Source organism: Manacus vitellinus, unplaced genomic scaffold (assembly GCF_001715985.3).
Source record: "Manacus vitellinus isolate BGI_N305 unplaced genomic scaffold, ASM171598v3 scaffold_19_pilon, whole genome shotgun sequence".
Lineage (NCBI taxonomy): Eukaryota > Metazoa > Chordata > Aves > Passeriformes > Pipridae > Manacus > Manacus vitellinus.
In genome coordinates this window covers 12,480,855-12,501,059 of record NW_021939395.1, presented here as the reverse complement: position 1 = coordinate 12,501,059, position 20,205 = coordinate 12,480,855, and the positions used below count along the sequence as shown (strand labels likewise).

The 20,205-nt window shown below is 58.9% G+C and overlaps 3 protein-coding genes across 4 annotated transcripts in view; 1 reads left to right on the top strand and 2 right to left on the bottom strand.

Moving 5' to 3' along the window:
- Positions 1-878: 878 nt before the first annotated feature.
- On the bottom strand, positions 879-6,801 carry TSPAN6 (tetraspanin 6). Its single transcript, XM_029959205.1, has 9 exons — positions 6,665-6,801; positions 6,196-6,331; positions 5,904-6,092; positions 5,520-5,594; positions 4,858-4,956; positions 4,458-4,613; positions 3,695-3,778; positions 1,787-1,886; positions 879-1,602 (listed from the first exon to the last, which is right to left on the bottom strand). Exons 1-8 carry the CDS (start codon positions 6,799-6,801, stop codon positions 1,818-1,820), a joined length of 945 nt encoding a protein of 314 aa, XP_029815065.1. The 3' UTR covers positions 879-1,602; positions 1,787-1,817.
- Positions 6,802-8,070: 1,269 nt separating this feature from the next.
- On the top strand, positions 8,071-12,506 carry SRPX2 (sushi repeat containing protein X-linked 2). The gene is given in 11 exon segments (XM_008930778.3): positions 8,071-8,140; positions 9,912-9,995; positions 10,082-10,179; positions 10,181-10,274; positions 10,401-10,577; positions 10,926-11,052; positions 11,137-11,258; positions 11,375-11,554; positions 11,683-11,816; positions 11,891-12,012; positions 12,326-12,506. Coding segments are annotated over 11 exon segments (1,389 nt in total).
- Positions 12,507-13,482: 976 nt separating this feature from the next.
- SYTL4 (synaptotagmin like 4) overlaps positions 13,483-20,205 on the bottom strand; it is a 12,204-nt gene continuing 5,481 nt past the window's right edge. Inside the window, exons 3-18 of one of the 2 annotated variants that reach the window (XM_018070795.2) lie at positions 20,044-20,195; positions 19,696-19,911; positions 19,057-19,166; positions 18,783-18,897; positions 18,513-18,620; positions 18,117-18,231; positions 17,919-18,009; positions 17,625-17,728; positions 17,443-17,529; positions 16,933-17,111; positions 16,639-16,741; positions 15,605-15,766; positions 15,078-15,183; positions 14,611-14,710; positions 13,886-14,094; positions 13,483-13,765 (exon numbers count right to left, since the gene is read on the bottom strand). In XM_018070795.2, coding sequence (XP_017926284.1) covers positions 13,623-13,765; positions 13,886-14,094; positions 14,611-14,710; positions 15,078-15,183; positions 15,605-15,766; positions 16,639-16,741; positions 16,933-17,111; positions 17,443-17,529; positions 17,625-17,728; positions 17,919-18,009; positions 18,117-18,231; positions 18,513-18,620; positions 18,783-18,897; positions 19,057-19,166; positions 19,696-19,911; positions 20,044-20,153 — 2,058 coding nt within the window. In that variant the 5' untranslated portion in view covers positions 20,154-20,195 and the 3' untranslated portion in view covers positions 13,483-13,622. The remainder of the gene's footprint in view (positions 13,766-13,885; positions 14,095-14,610; positions 14,711-15,077; positions 15,184-15,604; positions 15,767-16,638; positions 16,742-16,932; positions 17,112-17,442; positions 17,530-17,624; positions 17,729-17,918; positions 18,010-18,116; positions 18,232-18,512; positions 18,621-18,782; positions 18,898-19,056; positions 19,167-19,695; positions 19,912-20,043; positions 20,196-20,205) is intronic. The other variant, XM_018070796.2, reaches the window with a different exon arrangement.

Below are 20,205 nucleotides of genomic sequence, written 5' to 3'. Positions count from 1 at the left end.
AGCCAATCTCCAGCCCAGTTTCTACACTCTGACGCACTCTGCCTTGCCATCCCAAGCCAGGAGGCTTTCAGCCTGCCAGGAGCTGACAACAGTCTTGATTTACTCACCTGGGTTAAGTGCAACACAAGGATTTTGGGTGTTCCCCTCCAGGTTCCTCCGTCAGCAGGGAGGCTGACCTGTAGCGGGTGCTTGTCTGCACTGTGGGGTGGCTGGGCTGGGACAGCTCACCCAGCACCAAGGCAGCATTTGCCACAGTGGTGACACTGACAAAGGGCCACCACTGCTACCCATGGCTTCACTGCTCTGTTTACACCTGCCTCCTCTCCAGGAACAGGACAGGCAGCCCAGCATCCAGCCAGACACAGCCCATTTGAGTTCAGTGCTTAAGACTCAAAAATCCCCCAAGCTTGGCAGAGGGGAACTTCACTACATCACTGCAGCATCAGGCTTGACAAGGCAAAGGCTTGCTGATCAAACAGCCACAAGATGAGCAGTAACAAAGGAACGTAAAAGCTTAAATCCACATTTCTTGCCCTGGGGAGCAGTTGGGGATTGCCCAGTACTGCCCTGCCCTTTGCTCCAAGGCAGTGGCCAGCCAAGGATGCACGTGTTTGCACTGGGCTGAACTTACCCACCTGGCTCCTGGGCTGGGATGCTCCAGGCCCTCTGCTTCAGCACTGTTACACAACCTCTGTTATGAAGAAAATTCAATTACAGAAGTTATTTGCAAGCACAAGTGCACTAGTGCACGTTGGAGGAATGTGAACTGCAACGGTCAGAGGTTCCTGCCTGGCCCAGGGTGAGCGGATCACCCCCAGCAGGGCTTGCTGCTCTTCAAGCAGAGGAATTTCTAGGACATGAAAGAAAAGTCAAGGAGGTTTCATAGAGTAAAATATCTTAATATTTATTGTGTCTCAGGACAAAAGAGTTCTACTCAATACATAAAATGAGTTGAAGCAGCATATAATACTGACAGTCAAGTCACAGCTGACTCGGTGCAAGGACACCTACCAAGGTAAAGGCACCAGGAGCTACATCACCAAATCTCACTACAGCTTACAAAGAATCACTACAGCCTGTACTTCAAGAAGTACAACTATAAAAAAATATATAAAACCCAGGGTAGGGATGAGAGAGAGCTTGGCAACAAGCCAAGACCTGGCTGAGTCAAGGCTTAAAACCTGTGTTTTAATAGGGCAACAGCCTCATCTGTTGAGGGGAGGGGATCTCAAAGGGGCTGCCAGAGGGGAGGGGAAGCATCGCTTTCCCAATGGAGGCACTGAAGATGAGCACTGTGAGTCCCACGAGGCCACCAGCAGGGTTGGTTCAACATGGCACAGCACTCTGCACTGCCAAGGAAAGAGCTGCAGTGCCCGGAGGAACGTGCTGGCTGTAACCACCACAGCTACACTAATTATCCCAGGCGGTGGCACAGCAGAGTAGTGTCAGGACAAGTCCCTGAGCACACCAGGACAGCTGGTGCACTCGTTTCTATGAGCTAGTCGAGAAGAAGATCAGTCAGTTCAAAGCAAGATTTCACAATGTGGCATCCAGAGGAAAACTGAAGGTGGAGGTATCCTCCCCAGCCATGGAGAGCATTCCCTGCAAGACACAACAGCAAAGGGATAACAGACAGGATGGATTTATACACAGCTTAAAATAACATAGGAGACACGGTCTTGCAGGTTGCCTCTAAGCACATGCCCCACGCGTGGTGCCCCTATCCCAGGGGCAACCAGGCAGCAGCCAGAGATACAGAGACAGCCCACTAAGCTCACAGACATACCCAGCCACAGGCACAGCGTGCTGGGGGCCAGCTACACCATCTCATACTGATTGTTCGTGATGTACCGGGACAGGCAGCAGGCGAGAATGATGCCAATCAACTGAAAAAGAGAAAGAAATCCCATGTATCAGAGGTAGCCGAAACCAGGATGAGGTGTTCTGAGGAGAAAAACCTGACAAATTGCTCCAGAGTTATATAAAATCCAAGGATGGACATTGGTGTTTACGAACCACAACAGGGGCTGCTGTGCCCTGCTTTGGAATCACTGAAAGTGGCTGAAGCAGAGGATCCTGGCTGGCACCAGCCAAACAAGCTCCTCACAAGAGACGCTCCACATCCCATCCCGTTACATTTTGCTTCATGAAGCATCTACTGTTTTATGGTAATTGTGGAGATTACACAGATATCAGAAGAGTCACAGCCAATTACACAGCCACCAGAGAATGGCAGTACTTCTCCCTGTTACAAGGGCAGTGGGGAAACAAGGCTGCTGTTCTCACATCAGCATCTGAAGGACACGGTACTGTTATCACAACATGCTCTGTTATCACAACACAGCCCCCCAGCACCCATGCAGACATTCAGGGACAGGTCCTGCATGAGCCTGGCCTCCACAAGTGGAGTTAGAGGCAAATCAGCACAATGAGTCCCTGTCAGCCACACAGCCAGCAGGGCTTGCTGAAGGAATAATAAAAGCTAGGAACTGGTCATAATCCTCAAGCCTGCCATCAGCTGAGATACTTTTGCAGCTGGGAGCGTGTGTGAGTTCACCATTTGTGTGTCGGCCACATCTCAGTGACACCACAGCAAGCACAGCCCAACCAAGGAGGAGCATGGGGCCAGTGGCTGGGCACAGCAGAGCAGCTATATCTCCCAGGCTCTCCCAAAGCACTTGGTAGCACAAGCTGCAGCCAAGGGCTGTCAGCTCATGCCTCTCCCCCAGTTCACTCCGTCCGGTACGGAAAACACACGGCAACACACTCATTACAGCAGAGTATCTTGGCAGGGTTCCTTCTCCCCACGCCAGCACCGGCAGCCAGTGGTCCTGGCCAGCAGTGCCTTGATGCTCATGTTATGGCCTCTGTGTGCTGGGTCAAGGGGAGGGTGAATTCAAGCCCCTCCAAAGCCAAGGCCAGCTGCTTAGCACCGAGAGCCCAGCAAGCTCCCACAATCCAGCTAAAGGAGGGACGGCTGCACATCCTGCAGCTCCCGCAGCAGTGCATAGGAAAACCCTCAGCACGTTGGGAAACCCCACCGCAGCGTCAGTGTGCCCAACACCCAGCCCGGCAGAGCTGGGGGCAGGGGCCTCTCGTTTCCTGCCGGGATAAAGCCTGCCGGAGCAGGGCTGGCGAGCAGGCTGCTGCTGCGGCTCCCGCAGGAAGTGTCCTGCAGGATAAAGTAAAGGAGAGGCTGCGGAGCAGGAGGGAGGGGACACAATGGTCAGGTAGAGTGGCACGTGGGGTGTCAGCCACCAGCACAAGTGGTGCCCCATGGGTACTCACAGGGACCCTCTCACACAGAAACAATGCCAAAACTCCTCCCTGATAACAAGAGAGGTTGGCGGGTAGGAGAAGAAAGGGCGCAAATTTGATCCCTGACAAGAGCAGGCACAGGGAGTTTGTTTGTCTCTGTTTGGTTTTCCTTAAGTCAGTGGTTTTGGAGGGGAGCTCTTCCCAAATAACCTGGGCTCATGGAAAGAGAACTGGTGCTTCAGCCCTGGGTGTAAGAGACTCAAGCCTGCACGGCGGTGAGATTAAACCCAAGGGGAATCTGCGGAATGGCTGCTCCTCCCTGACTGAAACTGGCCGTGCCTTTTGTACACATCAGACTTTGAACTGAAATTAAATACCTCCAGAGACACACTAGCTTCATTCTGCACTCCTCCTGAGCCAGGAAAAGGAGATTTACCTGGAAACATGCGATGCCAAAGGAGATTCCAGCCACAATGCTCATTTTGGACTCCATAGTTGACATTACCAGGAAAAAACAACCCTGCAGAGGAGGGAAAGCAAGAATATGGGTCCAGTGCTTTTCACTCCCAGGAGTACAAAGCAGCACCTCCCCAGAGCACCCACAGCTCCAGGTGAAGATGCTCCTATGCAGGTAGATCTGGGGTTCTGGCTGCCCTCGTGCTGCCTGACCTCAGCAAAACAATTTCCCTATCAGTGCTACCCCAGACAGACTCTCATCCCAGACACTTCAAGAGGAGCATGGCCCTTGGGCTGCTCCCAGCAGGAGCACTGAGTTGAGCAAGGTGACTCATCAGAGGAACATGCCTTGCATCATCCAACCATCCCTGCCGGATGAGGTCACCTGTGCTCACCACTCAGTCAGGACTTTGCACCAATGGGACGTGTCACCATTACTGAAATAAACTTTACTGGGAAACTACTTCCTTACTCACCTGTTCTCCAAAACACACAGCCCCAAGTGCCAGTGCTTAGGTCCAGCTGGTCCCTGACCTCCAAGGAAGGAGTGGGGGGACCTGAGACAGTAGAGAGGACTCCAAACCCTTCCCCTACTTGCACTCCAGGGGAGTCTCTGGGCCACAGACCAGCTGCATTGATAGAACAGTTCTCCTTTCAAGCCTCCCAGGGACAGACTAGCCCTTCTCCACCTGCCCATCCCTGCCTCCAGGACTGGCAGCGGGATTTTTCTGAGCTTAACTTACATCCACAAACACTTTCAGCTTGGCCTTGTTTGGGTCTTTCAGATCTTCCTCTGAGCAGTCGTTTGGCCTCTTGCAACAGCTCTGGGGGATGCCCTTCTGGCTGAAGTATTCAGTCCTCTCCCAGTCCGAGTAGTTCTGCACTCCACAGCACTGCAGCTGGAGGGGGAAGCACATTTGGGGAGCATGGTCACACCAGGGTACTGATCCCCTAGTCCCACCACCACTCCCATGGGGTCACAGGGAACTTGCTTCTCCAGGAACTGCAGGATCTCATCCAGCATCTTTGAGATGGTGCACATATGACAGTGACACTGATGCTGTGGGGGGTCCCAGGGGATACCCTGGGGCGAGGGGAGCATTCCCACCTGATGCCAGCCAGACACCAGCCTGGAGTACTCACCGTCCTCTGGATGGTGTCGACGGCCTCGCTGTGCCGATCTGCAGTCACGTTGTAGTCCTTCAAGGCCAGGTTCAGGTTACTTTCAAAGTTTGTCTTAATCTGCAGGAGAAAGGTCTCAGTGGTGGTGCCGTGCTCTCCCACACTCTGGGACCCACATCCCCGTGTTAGTCACCGCTCCATGATGGCAGGAATGACTCCGGCTGTGGCCAGCAGACACTTCCCAGCCACCAGGCAATTAGAGGCTGTATTAAAGGGCAGCTGGATGCACTGTGGCAGCAGGGATGCTGCATGTAATAACAAGGACCTGCGCAGTGCCAACTCCCCCCCAAGCAGGCTGCTCTGTGGCGCAGGAACCCTCTGAGGAGCTTTAATTACTGAAATTATTGCAGAAGATAGATCAGAGCCAGAAATTACAGTCCAGGGCTACTCTGCCAGTTCTGGTGGAGGGGCAGTGTGCTGGGCTGGGCTGATCCTGCACCTAGGCTCATCCTTCTGGGTCCTTACAGGGACCAAGCTCCTCTTTGGGCTGTTTTAATACCATTTCTGCTAAGCTAAGCACCACTCCCAGCAGCACCTCTGTCCCTCCAGCGACACCTGCAACTGCACTTGGGTTAAGACAGCATCAAACTCACTATGAGATGGCAGCGGCTACCCAGACTCACCTCGTGCCTGAAGACAAAACCCACGACAGCGGCCACCAGGACGATGAGGAAGATGAGGGACAGGAGCATGGCATACTGCGGGCAGAAAGGGTGGGATGGGAGGGGGTGGATTGGATGGGGTAGGACGGGATGGGATGGGGTAAAATGGGATGGGATGGGGTAAAATGGGATGGGATGGGATAGGATGGGACGGAACGGGGCTGGAACAGGGGGAGTTTAAACAGGATTGGATGTGGTAGGGATGGGGTTTGAACAGGGCAGATTGGGATGGGAGGGGATAGGGATGGGGTAGGGAAGGATGGGACGTTTCGGGATGGATCAGGACAGGTCAGGATGGATTAGGAGAGGATGGGACCCCATCCCGCCCTGTCTGGGGCCACCCACCAGCTTGAGCATCCAGGTGCTGCCGCGGCAGGTGGCAAAGCAGCCAAAGGTGCCCAGGAGGACAACGACGGTGCCGGCGCCCACCAGGACGAAGGGGACGTTGGTGGCCTTCTCGTCCAGCAGGGAGAAGTAGACGGCCAGGCTCACCCTGCCCCAGACGCCCACGGCCAGCAGCACAATGCCCGACACCTGGGGAGAGGGGGCACAGCTGCCGTGGCTACCGACTGTCACGACAGAGCGGCGCGGCCGCGACTTGTCGCGGGGTGTTGGGCGGGGCGGGGCGGGCGCTCACCCAGAAGATGAAGGTGTAGGTGAGCAGGACGCTCTTGAGGCGGTGATCACCGGCCTTCGTCTTTGCAGCCGCCGCGACGTGGCGACGCCATGGCCGACAACCGGGCGACTGCCGGGACCGGGCCGGGGCGGGGCCGCTGGGGGACACGCCCCGACACCGCCCCTGGGCGGGGCCGGTCCCGCCCCACCCTCCGGGAGGGGCCGAGCGCTCACGGAAAGAGCGCCGAGCGCGTAGGAAGAGCGGAGCTCCTGCCCCTCGGTAGATACCGGTGTCACCATCCCGAGCGGTTCACCCTTGTCCGGTCCGCCCTCTGCTTGCCCCATGTCACTCCCTGCCCGTTTCCTGCCGTTCCCTGCCCGGTGCCGCCCGCTGTCTGGCCCGTGTCACCCCTGTCCAGTGCCAACCCCTGTCCAGTGTCACCCCCTGCCTGTTTCCTGCCATCCCCTGCCCGGTGCCCGTCCCGTATTACCCCTCCGGTGCAACGCCCTGTCCTGTGTCACCCCCTTCTTGGTGCCACCCGCTGTCCGGTGTCGCCCTCTGCCTGTCCAGTGTCACCCCCTGCCTGTTCCACTGCCACGCTCTGTCCGGCTGCACGGCCTGCGCCATTAACCGTCCGCCTGCCCGCCTCGTACCACTCCCTGCCACCTCCCACCTGCCCCGTGCCACCCTGTGCCACCCCCTGCCCGATCCATGCCACCATTTCTTGCCTCCCCGGTGCCACCTCCTGCCTGCGCCGTGACACCCTCCGCCTCCCCGAGCCACCTTCTGCCCGATGCCAAACAGTTCCTGCTTTCCTGTCCCAGCGCCTGCCGATGCAGCCCCAGCCGCAGAGGGGGGTCCCTCCTGTCCAGGTGTCCAACAGGAGAGCCACCTCGTGGCCCAGCACATGGCAGTACCACCGTGCCAACAAGCAACGGGCTTCCAGCCCTTCGTGGAGTGAGCACCCCCATCCCCTCCCAGAGATGTCGCCGGGCTGCAGGGGGCCGTGGGCTCCCCACAATCGGCAGCAGCAGCCCCTCCCGGCAGCCCTCTCCTGCTCAGGACAGTGTTATTAATCAGTGCGCTCACTGGCCTGGCCGCTACATAATTAGCCCATTGAGGCAGCACGTCCTCCCCCCTTCACCACCCCACGCCAATGTTCCTACCTGTCTGTGCCAGGCTCACCCCTCGTTTTTCCTTGCCCATGCAGTCCCGTGTTCCAGAGCCCAAATCCCAGGTGGCTCCAGCTCCCGCCTGACCCCGACCCCGTGGGATGTGGGGCGGTGGGTCCTAACGAAGGCATTCGTTACCTCTGCCTCGCAGGGGCTGAACTTCATCTGGAAAACAGACCCCAGCTGGAAGCGCTTGCCTCATGAGCAGTTTCAGAGCCCGCCGTCTGCAGCGGAGTCTCTCCCTCCCTACTGGAAAGAGGTGGGAAAAGGGTCTTGGCTCCTTCGGTTTTGTGCTTGTCCCCCCCATTCCCGGAGCCCGGCAGGGCTGACAGAGGCTTGGCTTGGCTCTCTCCTGTGTTTAAACAGGCTCCTGGCTCTTCTGCTTGCAAAGAAAAACCTCTTACAACTTTTTAAAGCCTCGGAGGAGCAGGAGGAGCATTGGAAAAAAGGCAATCCTAGGACTTGTAATTTTTTACAATCTCACTCATTTTGCCTGACTCACGGGGCTTTTGATGTTGAGACGTCCGGCAGCCAAGGGGGAAAGTAAGTTGCTCAGCACAGCCAAGCACAGCCAGGCCAGGAGAGGACAGGCGTCTGTGTGGTGCCAGGGCGACGCAGGGGGCCGTCGTCTGCTTCCAGGCCCGCTTCTCCATTCCTCGTCAGGGCTCGCGGCTGCCCTGGACCCAGCACGGCAGGTGGGCTGCCCGGCCCCCGGACCCCCAGCATGGCGCAGGAGACGGCCCCCGTCCTCCTGGTTGTCCTCGCCAGGCTGGTGTCATCCACGTGGCACGAAGGTGAGTGCGGGCACAGCGGGGCTCCCGGGAATGGCAGGCTGCAGGGTCCCTCTCCCGCCGGGGGCTCGTGCTGGGGAGGGAGGGAGAGAGGGAGGGTGTTCGAGCGATGCCGGGAGAGCATCAGTGCCTGGGGGTACTGGGTGCTTGCAGGGGTGCACTGAGGGGTGCAGAGAGGAACTGAGTAGGTGCTGGGAGGCATCCAGAGAGGAGCAGAAAACCAGCCTCTCCATCACAGCCCTGCCTGCAGGAGCGCAGCTTCTCCCTGACTCTCTGCTCCCACGGGAGCCATCGGCGAGCAGATGTTTGCCTGGATGGAGCACTCAATCCCAACCACCCCACGGCTGGGCAGCTGGATCAAGGATTGCAAGCCTTGTTTGGGGGGTTTCCCCCTTCCGTGCTTCCATCCCCTCCCCTGGCCGTGCTGCCAGCATGCCCGGCTGGGGATGCTCCTGCCCGGTGCAGCCGGGGCTGTGAGCTGACCCCGGGTGAGAAGGAAAAGGCAACACCTCCATAAAAAGGGAACATCCCATTAAATGGCACGTTTGCCTGTGGGGGCACAGTGCACGCCGTCCCCAGGGCCCCAGGGGGGAGCTTGGCATATGCCCCTGGGAAACAGCCCTTCTCACCAGATCACCAACACATCCCCACGGCCAGTCCCGCGGGTACCATCACTGGGCTCGCCCCCTGCTCCTCTGCTCTCTAAGGCACCACGGCAATGTGGAAAGGGCATCAGGACAAAAGGCTTGTGAACAATGAGTGGGCGACTTGTGGGAAGCAGTAAGGAGTCACTCTGTAGTAAAGTTCGCGTCTGAAAGATTTGTAATGGAGTTTCCTCCCCGTGATGGCTGGGCTGCTGCTTGGATTGGTCCCGGCGGATATCCCCTTCCCAAAACACAGGACAGGGAGAAGAGGAGATGATTGGGTGCAGCCACAGTAGGGCTGCCGCTTCTCCTGGGGTCCTTTCCCAGGCTGAGCATCCCCACCATGCCAGAGGGGGAGCGCGGTGGGGTGGGCTGGCGGCGAGGAGGGGGCAGCGCTGGCGGGGGCCAGAGGAAACGCGGCGGAAACGTGAGCTCAGTGCTCGGGAATGCCGCGGCCGGCCGAGGCGCCGAGGGGCCGCGGGTAAGGAAGCCAGACCTCTCCCCCTGCACGACTCTCTCATCACTGGCGTGTCCCTTGCCCATGAAGACACAGTGTGGGCTAGAGGGTGGCCCACAAGGATGGCGCAAGGCTGTCTTCACCCCATCCGGGGGGCCCCTCTGCACAGCATGGATGGCGTGAGGCCAGCAGCTCCAGCCAAGCCTCTCCAGTAGCTTCATCCTTCCTTGAAGCACAGGCAAGGGGTTGCATCCCCTCCAGCCCCCTGAAGGGGGCTGGGCAGCGTGCTTCTCATCCCTTGCTTTGGCCAGGGGATGGGCAGGAGAGAGCAGCCTTCTTCCTTCCCTTGGCATGCCCCGTGGCAGGAACGGGGCCATGGGAGTGTGTGGAAGGACTTCCCAGCAGCACGAAGCTGGGGGTTGGTGCCAGCCCACTCTGTGCCAGCACCCGTTTCCTGCCATAACCACAGTTGCTTCTGCTGCTGTTTAGTCTGTGGCTGGTGCCAGCACAAACCATGTCACTGGGGACTGTGCTCGCAGTGTGCCTGGCTTAACCCTTGACAGCAGCCCCAAGGATATAGGACAGGGTCTGCCTGGAGATGGAATTGCTTGTTGGGGATGTTTTGCAGCCATGAACCACCCCACAGCCCCCTTGTCTCTTTCCTTCTCCCCAGGGTCTGGCTACTACACAGAGAGTCACACCAATGAGGTCTATGCAGAAGAAACGCCCCCTGAGCCTGCCCTGGATTACCGTCGAGGTAGTGGCACCCAACCCGTCCTTTGGGTCCTCATGGGGAAACTGAGACACAGTGGGGGCCTCCCTCACCTTCCTCCTCTCCCACAGTGCCCCAGTGGTGTGCCACACTCAACATCCACCGCGGAGATGCCACCTGCTACTCGCCCCGGGGCAGCTCCTACCGCAGCAGCCTGGGGACACGCTGCCGAGCTGAGCTGCACCCGCGGGTACCGGCTGGTGGGTTCCAGCATGGTCCAGTGCCTGCCCAACCGCCACTGGTCTGGGATGGCGTACTGCCGACGTGAGTGTGCCCAGCTCTTGCCTTGCCAGCACCTCCACAGGCCCCCTCAGAGGCCAGTCCTGGGTGCTCTGCCCACTCACATGGCTGGCTGCCACTTCCCTCCCCTCTTTGCTCTCTCCATCCCAGAAATCCGGTGCCACGTGCTGCCAGCAGTGCTGCGGGGCTCCTATGTGTGCTCAGCGGGAGTGCAGATGGATTCCCGCTGTGACTACACCTGCCTGCCTGGCTACCAGCTGGAGGGCGACCGGAGCCGCATCTGCATGGAGGACGGGCGCTGGAGTGGGACCGAGCCAATCTGTGTAGGTAAATTTTCAACCCACGATTCTGAGGCACACAGGGGCCTGTCACCTTCCATCCCTGGGGTGTCACCCCACATCCAAAATGGGTATTGCCAGGTGCCAGCTCTTGCACCTCCCCATCATGGGACCCCTGGTCCCTCTGCTCCCCGTGGTGCCATTAGCCCTGAAGCGCAGGCACCAGCCCAGGATTGGGGCACCCAGTGCTGGCTTTACAGCAGTTCCCAATGGCTCCAGAGTGCCTGGCTATGTGCAGCATCCCTGTGGTGCTTCAGTGCTGGGGTTGGTGCCTGGCTCTTGTAGCCCAGCCCCAGCATCTACAGGTTCCCCAACACCCTCTCCTCCCCGTGGGCAGACCTGGAGCCTCCCAAGATCCGCTGTCCGGACTCCCGGGAGCGGATAGCCGAGCCAGGCAAGCTGACTGCAACTGTCTACTGGGACCCTCCTCGCGTGAAGGACTCTGCTGACGGCGTCATCAAGAGGTGAGGGTGGAGGTGCCGCAGGCACTGCCAGCAAGGGCTGGAGGCCATGGGGCCCTGATGGAGAAACCCGTCTGCTGGGTTCAGGGTGATGCTGCGGGGCCCAGAGCCAGGCTCTGAATTCCCTGAAGGAGAGCATGTGATCCGCTACACCGCCCACGACCAGGCGTACAACCGAGCCAGCTGCAAGTTCAGTGTCCGTGTCCAAGGCAAGTGGGCTCCCCTGGGGCTCCCAGCTGTCTCTCCCATGGCTTCAGGCTCCACACCCCGTGGCTAGGGCTGTGCTCCATTACCCCCAGCTCTCATCCAGCTCCCCCCTTCTCAGTGAGGCGCTGCCCTGTCCTGAAGCCTCCGCAGAACGGGTACATCTCCTGCACCTCTGACGGCAACAACTACGGTGCCACCTGCGAGTACCTGTGTGATGGGGGCTACGAGCGCCAGGGCACCTCTCTACGGGTCTGCCAGTCCACCCAGCAGTGGACGGGCTCCCAGCCCCTCTGCACACGTAAGTGGTGTGGAAAAGGCAGGACCTGCCCATGGCAATGCCTGGCAGTTTGAGGGGATGCTGCCCAGCAGGGTGAAGGGGTGATGGGGGGCACAATGGCACCTCCCCACACCCTTGTCTTGCCCCAGCCATGCAGATCAACACAGCTGTGAACTCAGCTGCCAGCCTGCTGGATCAGTTCAACGAGAAACGCCGCCTCCTCGTCATCTCGGCCCCCGACCCCTCTAACCGCTACTACAAGATGCAGATCTCCATGCTGCAGGTGAGGAGAACCTCCTGCTGCTCCCCTCCCTACCTCTGCCTCCATCACACCCTCACTGCCTCCTTCCTCCACAGCAAGCCGCCTGTGGGCTGGACCTGCGCCACGTCACCATCATTGAGCTGGTGGGGCAGCCCCCACACGAGGTGGGACGCATCCAGGAGCACCAGCTGTCCCTTGGCATCATCCAGGAGCTCAGGTAGGGCAGATGGGAGGCCGTCCTGCAGAGCCAGGTGCCTGTGCGAGGGCACCGGGAATGGGGACACCTCTGGGGACGGCAGAGCGTGAGGTTGCAGTTGGATTCGTGGATAGTCCCTTCCTCCTGCACCAGAGGGTCTTGTGAAATAGAAGGACCCCCCAGCAAGTCTGAATGCAGCATCACCAGAGCCCCACAGTGCTCACAGCCCTAAGGAAGAAGTGGGAGCCCCCACTTCAGGAGGACCTGAAGTGGGCAGGCTCAGCCCTCAGTGCAACCCCCCAGCCCTGACCGGTGACCCCTCCTGCGCCCCCAGGCAGTTCCTGCACCTCACCCGCTCCCACTTCAACGCGGTGCTGCTGGACAAGGCAGGCACTGACCGCGAGCGCTACATCGCCCCCGTGAGCCCCGACGAGCTCTTCGTCTTCATCGACACGTACCTGCTGGGCGAGCGGGAGGCGGCTCGGCGGGCACAGAATGGGGACCCCTGCGAGTGAGCGAGCGCCGGGGACACCCTCCCTCCACTGCCCTCAGAGGATGGACACCTTCCTTTCTGCTTTTCTAGTCGCCCTCCATAGAGGAGAAACAGGGTGCCAAGGACCCCCGGAGAAGGGGAGCCCGTCTCTGGCTGTTCTGGCACAGAGAGGTGAACAGGGATGAGGACAGCAGCCGTGTGCCAGCAGTGTCCCCACTGCCCAACAGACAGGAGCTTGGCCAGGACTGTGGCAGGAGACACCGGATTGCCCTGCTCACATCCACCGGATTGCCCTGCTCACATCCCAGGGCAGGGGGAAGACATGGAGCCAGAGCAGAGGAGAGCAGGTGGGGCAGCAGTGCAACAGCCTCTAACACAGCAGCTTCAGCTTCCCCATGGCCACCCTCACCCTGTGCACAACCCTCCCATCCAGAAAGCCCTTATTAAAAGCAAATGGCCCCACATTCAGCAGAGCCTGTAGCAGCCAGCCAGGAATGCAGCCCACCCTGAGGGCTCACCCTCCCCACTGCCACTTGCTTCCCCCTCCCACCACCCACAGGGCACCCTTCCTGGGAACTGCTTTGGCAGTAGAATATTAACTTGAAATAAATAAATTTGTATAAAAAGTCTGTGCAGGCAGATGTGTTGCTGAGAGACCCAGAAAACAAATGTTTCCCGGGGACCATGACCCCTGGCCCCCCCCAAGCTGACCCCACATGGTTCCATCCTGGTCCCTGCAGCCAGGGCTGGGGCTGGGCTGTGCACAGCTAGGAGGATGGAGAGGACAGGGAGGGAGTAGACTGTGAAACAGAATGGGTGGGAGGAAGAAGAATGGAAAGAAATACAAACCCAATGACATTTCAAAGCATTTTGCCTCAAGGGGAAAAAGGGAGGGTCCACCAGGACTTCAGTTCAGCCTGAAATGTGGTGCAAGGCTTATGACAAAAGGAAAACCCTTTAAATGAAGCTAGGCCAAGAAGACTTTCTGCCCAAGCCTGTTTAGAGAAGGTCATGTTTATTAAAGAAGAAAAAATAATAACACAACCCACGTTTGGCAGCCCTGCCAAGCCCTGCAGTAAGAGTGGCTCCAGAGCAGCGGTGCCAGCCCTCAGCCGAGTCCAGGTGCTGGTGCCACAGCCTATGGCCTCAGCTTGGCCATGGTGGAGCGGAGCTGGAGTGTCCCCTCTGCCCAGGAACCCGGATACTGGCACATCTTCTGCCACAGGTTCAGCTCCTCGCCCATGGAGTCCATCCAGTCCACAGCCTGCCCGTTGCTCATGCCTGGGAGAAAGGATGGAAGTGGGCAGAAGTCACTGCCAGAGCAGACTCCTGCTCACAGTGCAGCAGCCCCAAGAAAGGCTGCTTGTCTCCAGGGTCTGATGGGACCACAGGGCTCCTCACCATTGCCCACCCCCAGACGGACACCCCCGAGGAAGTCGTTGCTGGACAGTGGCTCCCGGTCCCAGACTGTCAGCTCCAGGCAGATGTGCTGCAGGTCCTCGGGGTTGATACCATTGTAGACAAAGGTGTGGTTGTAATGAGGGTTCAGGGTCTTCTTCACCACAGGCGTCTTCCTCTTGGAGGCTTTGTTTTTGTGCGGCAGGAGGTAGCTGGGGGAAGCAATCCCTTGGGTTAGCAGCACATAGGCCTTCTGCTCCAAGGGCTGGGGCACCTCAGCACCCCAGGACCTGGCCTGGAGCCGCTCTTTCCACCTTCCCTGACATGGCTCAGGAAGGACTATGACACTCTGCAAGGGGTGGTCTCTTCCCTGCCTCCTGAAAAGGCACTCAGCAGATTGCAAGTGGTCTGGGGAGGGCAAGGACTGGAGCCTCCTCCCCCTGGTCATGCTGCCCCATAGCATGGTGACCTTTGGGAAGGGCAACTGGAGCCCTGCCCTGCACAGAGCCTTCCACCACAACCTCTCAATCAGCCAAAATCCAGGAGAGCACCTGCTACCAGGAGCATCTTGTCTCTAGTCAGACAGTGACTCTCAAGGTACCAACACAGGCAGTGCAGGGCAGCTAACGGAGAGACCCTGCCCTCCTCCAGGTCCCCACGGCAGCACTGGAAATATAGCCAGGGAAGACAGTGCCTTCATTGCCCCCCTACTCAGGACTCTCACTCACCCTTTGACAAAGCTGTCTGAGGTCCCGCCAGATTTGGCAGCTGTGAGGTTCTTGGCTTCTTTGATCCAGACCTGGAGCTCACCACCTTCCCCCGTTTTGCCTAGGAAAAACCCAACACATCAATTAATCAACTTCAATTTCCACCACCACAAACTTCGAGAAAGGTCCTGCTGAACACCCTTCATCCCAGGGGCATGTACAGAGCCCAGGATGCCATTTCCTTCTCCCGTACTGGCCCTGCCTGCTGAGGCGAAGGTGGACAATTGCTTCATGCAGGTCCAGCCTGGTCCAGCCCCAAGGAAGCACTGGGATGGCTCAGCCAGCCTGAGGACAGCCAGGTCTGCCCTGACCCAGAGCAGCCTTGCAGGTGTTGGAGAAAGCTGCAGTAATACTACCCAGAGCCAGATCACGCGGCCACGAGCAGATCCTGCAAGGCTGCACAGACATCCTGGAGCTCCAGCACTCACCTTTCCTGCCATTCCCAGCCCCGGGGTGCTTGACAGATGGGATGTACTTCATGGAGACAACCAACTCTCCCTTGTACTGGTGGAGACCAGCAGCATCTGCCCCAGTCTGCAAAGGACATGAGACTTACCAAACACTGCAGAGAGGCCATGGCAGACACAGTGACAGCCTGGCCTGTGTGCAGCACCTCCCCAGGCTGGGACAAAGGGCTTGGCTTCTCCTAGATGTGGCTGAGCTGGCACAAGTGCCTGCAAACCCTCCCCAGCATCACCAGATCACCCCAGCTCCTTTGGGATCTTATTTTGGCTCAATCACCTGAGGAACAGGTGGGAAGCTGGGCTCGAGGTAGAAGATCTGCCCTTTTTTATGATAGCACTGCTGTCTGCTTCTGGGCTGTTCACTTCTCCAAAGATTTGATTTGGCACGAGCCTTTTGGCAGCTCCCAGCTGTCTCCACACCCCTCTGCCCACAGAGGGCTATACCCCTCACCAGGGCCAGGCAAGGGAAGCTGCGGCCAGCAGGGGCACACCTTGCCATGCAGGGGTAGGAACTCCTCCAGGTGGCTGTCAAAGTTCCAGGCATCCAGTGGGACTTCCACCTCCCCCAGGAACGTGTTGCGGCCAAAGCGATCGTGGTGCCAGACCGAGAACTGCAGTGTCCTCGTGAGCAGGAGGGACTTGCTAATCTCGTACTAGGGAGAGAGACAGAAAAACCCCTGGTGAGCAGGCAGCAGCAGGCAGGGACAGGCTTGGCAAACACCATCAGCCACAGCTCTCGATCAGGAGAGAAAACAAGTTTGAGGAGCAATGGATGCACACAGGAGTCTGTTCTTTCCATGCCTGTTGAAACTGCAGAGTCCTGGGGCAGTGGTGCAGGATCCCATGGTCTCCAGACAGATAGACCTCAGAGCCAGGTACCTGTCCACTCGTCCCACAGCACACAGAGCTCTGCCAGCCCACAGGGCCTCAGGGGGTCACAGCACAAAACCTTAGTAAACCTGGCTGTGAGAGCCTAAAAACCAAACCACAGCTCCCACTTCCTCCTGTCTGAGAGTGCCTGGCCTCAGCAATGCACTGCCAGGCTCAGGGACAGAGTCAGCCAGTTACACCACCCCAAAGTGGCTGCAGCAGGGCTGGTGAAGGACAGTGCAAAGTTGTTCTGCCCTGGGGCCCAGAACTGCCTTACTTCTGCCTCTGCAGCTGTGCTGCTCTCCCACCAACGTAACCTGTTTCCAGGGGCCAGGAAGCCTTGGCCATGGAAGGAAATACCCAGGGTAAGCAGGATACCCCTGAGGAATGCCAGAGGAACCAGGGACATGCCCTGTGGCATGTTTACATCTGCAGCTGTGCCTCCACCCCACCACAGCACTGGGACTTGACACCACGGCCAGACCAGAGCAGCGACCCAGTCTGGGACTGGGTTTTTCCAGCTTTCAGGATGCAGTCTCTGGAACAAGTTCTCTGTAGATGCCCTGCCTCAGGGTTAGGAGCCCAACCTGCCATTGGCTTGTTCCAGCAGCATCCCCAGGACTGACTACCTGCACCCCAATCCATCCCTGCTCACCTTCAGCAGCTCATTGTACAGGGGGTTGATGGTGTTGCGTTTGATTGTTGTCTTGCGTTTCCCCTGCCGGGATTTGTCAGGCAGGAGGTAGGTCTTCACGTACCTGCAGGGAGGAGCAAGCAGCAGTTCACTGAGGTCCCCCCACAATTAACCCCCTCTGAGCTCCTCAGGGCAACCCCAGACTCCGTGCCTTGCCAAGACCCCCCACTTACAGCTCCCATCTCTGGCGGACACCCCACAACCCAGGTGGGCACCACCAGTGGTGCCACCAGCCATCACCCCCCCGGCTCTCACGGGTTGGAGCGCTTCCTGCCCTCGTCCCCGTAGGCCAGCTGGCGACACTCCTTCACGTGGATGAACAAGGTCTGCGTCTTCTGCTCATAGCTCAGGGAGAAGGAGATGCCCCCAGTGACCGCCACGCTGCCGAAGTCGCCAGCCTCGCTGTAAATGCTGACCATGCTCCCCAGCGTGCTCTGGAAGACATGGCAGGGCTCAGCTGGCACACCATCACTTGATGGTCCCTCTTCATCCTCAGCAAGACTCCTTCACGTGCCTCCTCCATACAGCCCCTCTCACTCTCTGTGGCTGGGGATGGCCATTGAGTGCCTCCCACACACATGGAGGCTCCCCAGAAGAGAGCTGGGTCTCTGCATTTCAATTCCCTTCAAGGGGAGGAAGCCCCCATGCCTCAGGCTCTTGCCTCTGCACCACCCCGCCTTTCTCCCACCTAACCCATTGGCACTGCCTTTGTCCATCATTCCTCCCTGCAGCAGGGCACAGCATGGCCACACCATGGGGACTCACTGAGGAGGTGCCACTGCGCATGCTGCCCCGGGCCACCCGCTGACGATGGATCTCCACCAGGTTATCGATGTCCTCCTCCTCCTCCTCCTGCAAGGAGGGAGACAAGTCAACTGTGTGGGGAGCAGCAGGGTACAGCCGGCTAGATACCCAGCTCCTCCACCACGGCATTCCAAGGGTCTCACCAGCTCCATGTTGAGGCCAGGGACCGACTTGCTCCTGTCCCCCAAAGATCCACCATCCCCCATGAAGTCCTCGGGGCGCAGGTCAATCACCGACTTGGTGTAGTCTGCACGAGAGGTGGTGAGCAGGAGGCAGCAGCACGGAGCAGGACTAGCAGAGCCCTGCTGCTCTCTCAGACAAGGGTCTGCCCCAGCCTCTCCCATCCGCACCAAAAGCTCACCTCAGCCCAGGGAGAAGCAGCTGCCCACTCCTGGCCGTGTTGGCACCCAAACCCCCTGCACCCCTGCAGCTCTCACCTGCAGGCCTCACCACCCGCCGGGGGTTCTTCTTGAATATCGTTTCATGCTCGTCCACCAAGGCGCTGCTGCGGGTCCCTGCAGTGGCATCCTGGGGAGGAGAGGTCCTGTCAGAGCAGGGCAGGGCTGGGCACCCCACAGGACTCCCAGCCCCACGCCCCAGGACAGGGCTGGGCCTGCTGGGGCAGCGTCACACACCCGTCCGTCGGAGTAAGCGTTTTTGGAGCGGAGAGGGAGGGTCAGGCTGGAGGCAGCAGGTCCTGCTGGTGCAGCAACCTGTTTTCCAGGGATGGCTCTCTCCAGGGAGTTACTCCTGCAGAGGACACAGAAAGGTCTGTCCCAGGCCATGAGCCCAGCTAGGAGAGCAAGTACTGGCTGGAAAGTACCATCTCCACGCAGGCTCCTTGGAGGCACATAAGCTCCCTATAACACGCCAGCCTGGGAGCAGAGGACATGCCTGCCCAGGGACAAGTTTCAGCCTAGCCAAAAGAGCTAGCTCCCCCTCACTAGACCAAGAAAACACACTTCAGATGAAAGTCCTCATTCTTTTCCAGCCAGTCTTGCCAAGGACAACCCATCTGGGGAGCCCCTCACCTGCCCCCCCCATCACCAGGACTAGATCTGTAGCCATCCAGGCTCATGTTTTCCATGGACTCTGTGTCACTTTTGCCATCCCGAGGGTCTGAGGCATCTGGAAACAAACTGCAGACAAACAAAACCACAGGTATGTCCTGTTTGGCAAGAAAGTTGGTCTGAGAGAGCTTCTGTGCCACCAATAATCCAAGCAGGGCGGCGGCATTGCTCTCATCCCCGCAGCAGATGAGGGCTGGTGCCTGGAGCAGGTGGGACAGCAAGGATTCTTACCTGGATCCCTCCCGGGGTGCAGGGGGGCTCGGCTGCCGGGCTGCAGAGGAGCTTTTGGGCTCACCAAGCTGAGCTTTCTGGAGGAGGGTTTGTCCCACAGTCTCTCTTTTGCTGGCTGGAAAGAGAGAGCATCAGGAGGACCTCTGCTCCAAGCCCATTGCCTGAAGCAGGAGCTGTTCCCATCCAGCTCCACACTGTGCAAGGTGCACTGGGGAAAGGGGGAGCATCCCAGATGGCTGAGCTGTGGGAGGAGATGTTGCTGTGGCACCCCTACCTGCCGGCCTGTGCCGCAGGGACAGCCGCACCATGTCACTGCCCAGGTGGTTGGCGAAGCGGTTGACCCTCTGGTCGTAGAACCAGTCACCCGTTGTCTTCTTCAGCTCACTGCAGGGCAGGGAGGTGGTGGGGGGCAGGCAAGGGCAGTGGAGGGCTGATCCTTGCACCCCAAACCCACCCTTGGTGCTCTCACCACCCAAGGAGAACACAGACACAGTGGGCATGATCAGCAGGCGACTGGGCAGAGACAATTCACTGGGCATTTGACGGGCTCAGCTACATCCCCAGTAAACATGGGAGCAAGACAGGTTTTCTAGGACAAGGGAGGCCAAGAAGGAGGAAACCTGGGATACTTGAAACACAGGCTGTGCAAGGGGAACTGGGGGATGCTGGAGTCAAGTAAAGGGGGGGGGAGGAGTGAGGAGGGCATGGAGGAGACACAAGATTGGGGTGTGACTCAATTCTCCATCACCCAACCATGGAAACCCACTCCAGCAGCAACAGCAGAGCCAGCTGTCCTGCAGTGAAGAGGACCAGCTAGGCTAGGAAAGGTCAGACATGGGGCATCAAGCTGGGAAGAGGAAGGGAACAGGAAGCACACGCAGAAGGTCTCTGCCACTTGTCCCCAGGTACTCACGCCTCCTTGGTGCAGACTTTGCAGCGCCAGGAGCTGTTGGGGCTGTAAGAACGGCAGTCCCGACACACCAAGTGGTTGCAGCCCCGGCACGTGTTGGCCTTGGGGCTGACACGGCTCAGGCTCTGCTGGCAGCGGGCGCAGGTCCGCTCGCTGTACCGCTGGCTGCCCCGCTTGGCTCCCTTGCGCCGGATCTCCAGTAGTTCATTCTTCAAGCGCCTGCTCAGACCCGACACCGGGAGCTGTCAGAGCCGCCCCGGGGAACCCCCATCACCAGCACTCTCATTCCTCCACCCACTTCCAGAGCAAAGCAGGGAACCAGCTCCTGCCCAGCCCCAGCCACGTCCACACCTGATTCTCCTCTCCTCTGCTTTACGGAGCTCCTCGTCGCGCTGCAGGACCTGCAGGATCAATTCTCTCTCCACGTCCGACAGGAAGGACAGATCCACGGCTTCCGACATCGCTGCACCGGGGATCGCCGGCCCTGGCCAGATGTGTCCGTGCTAGGGACAT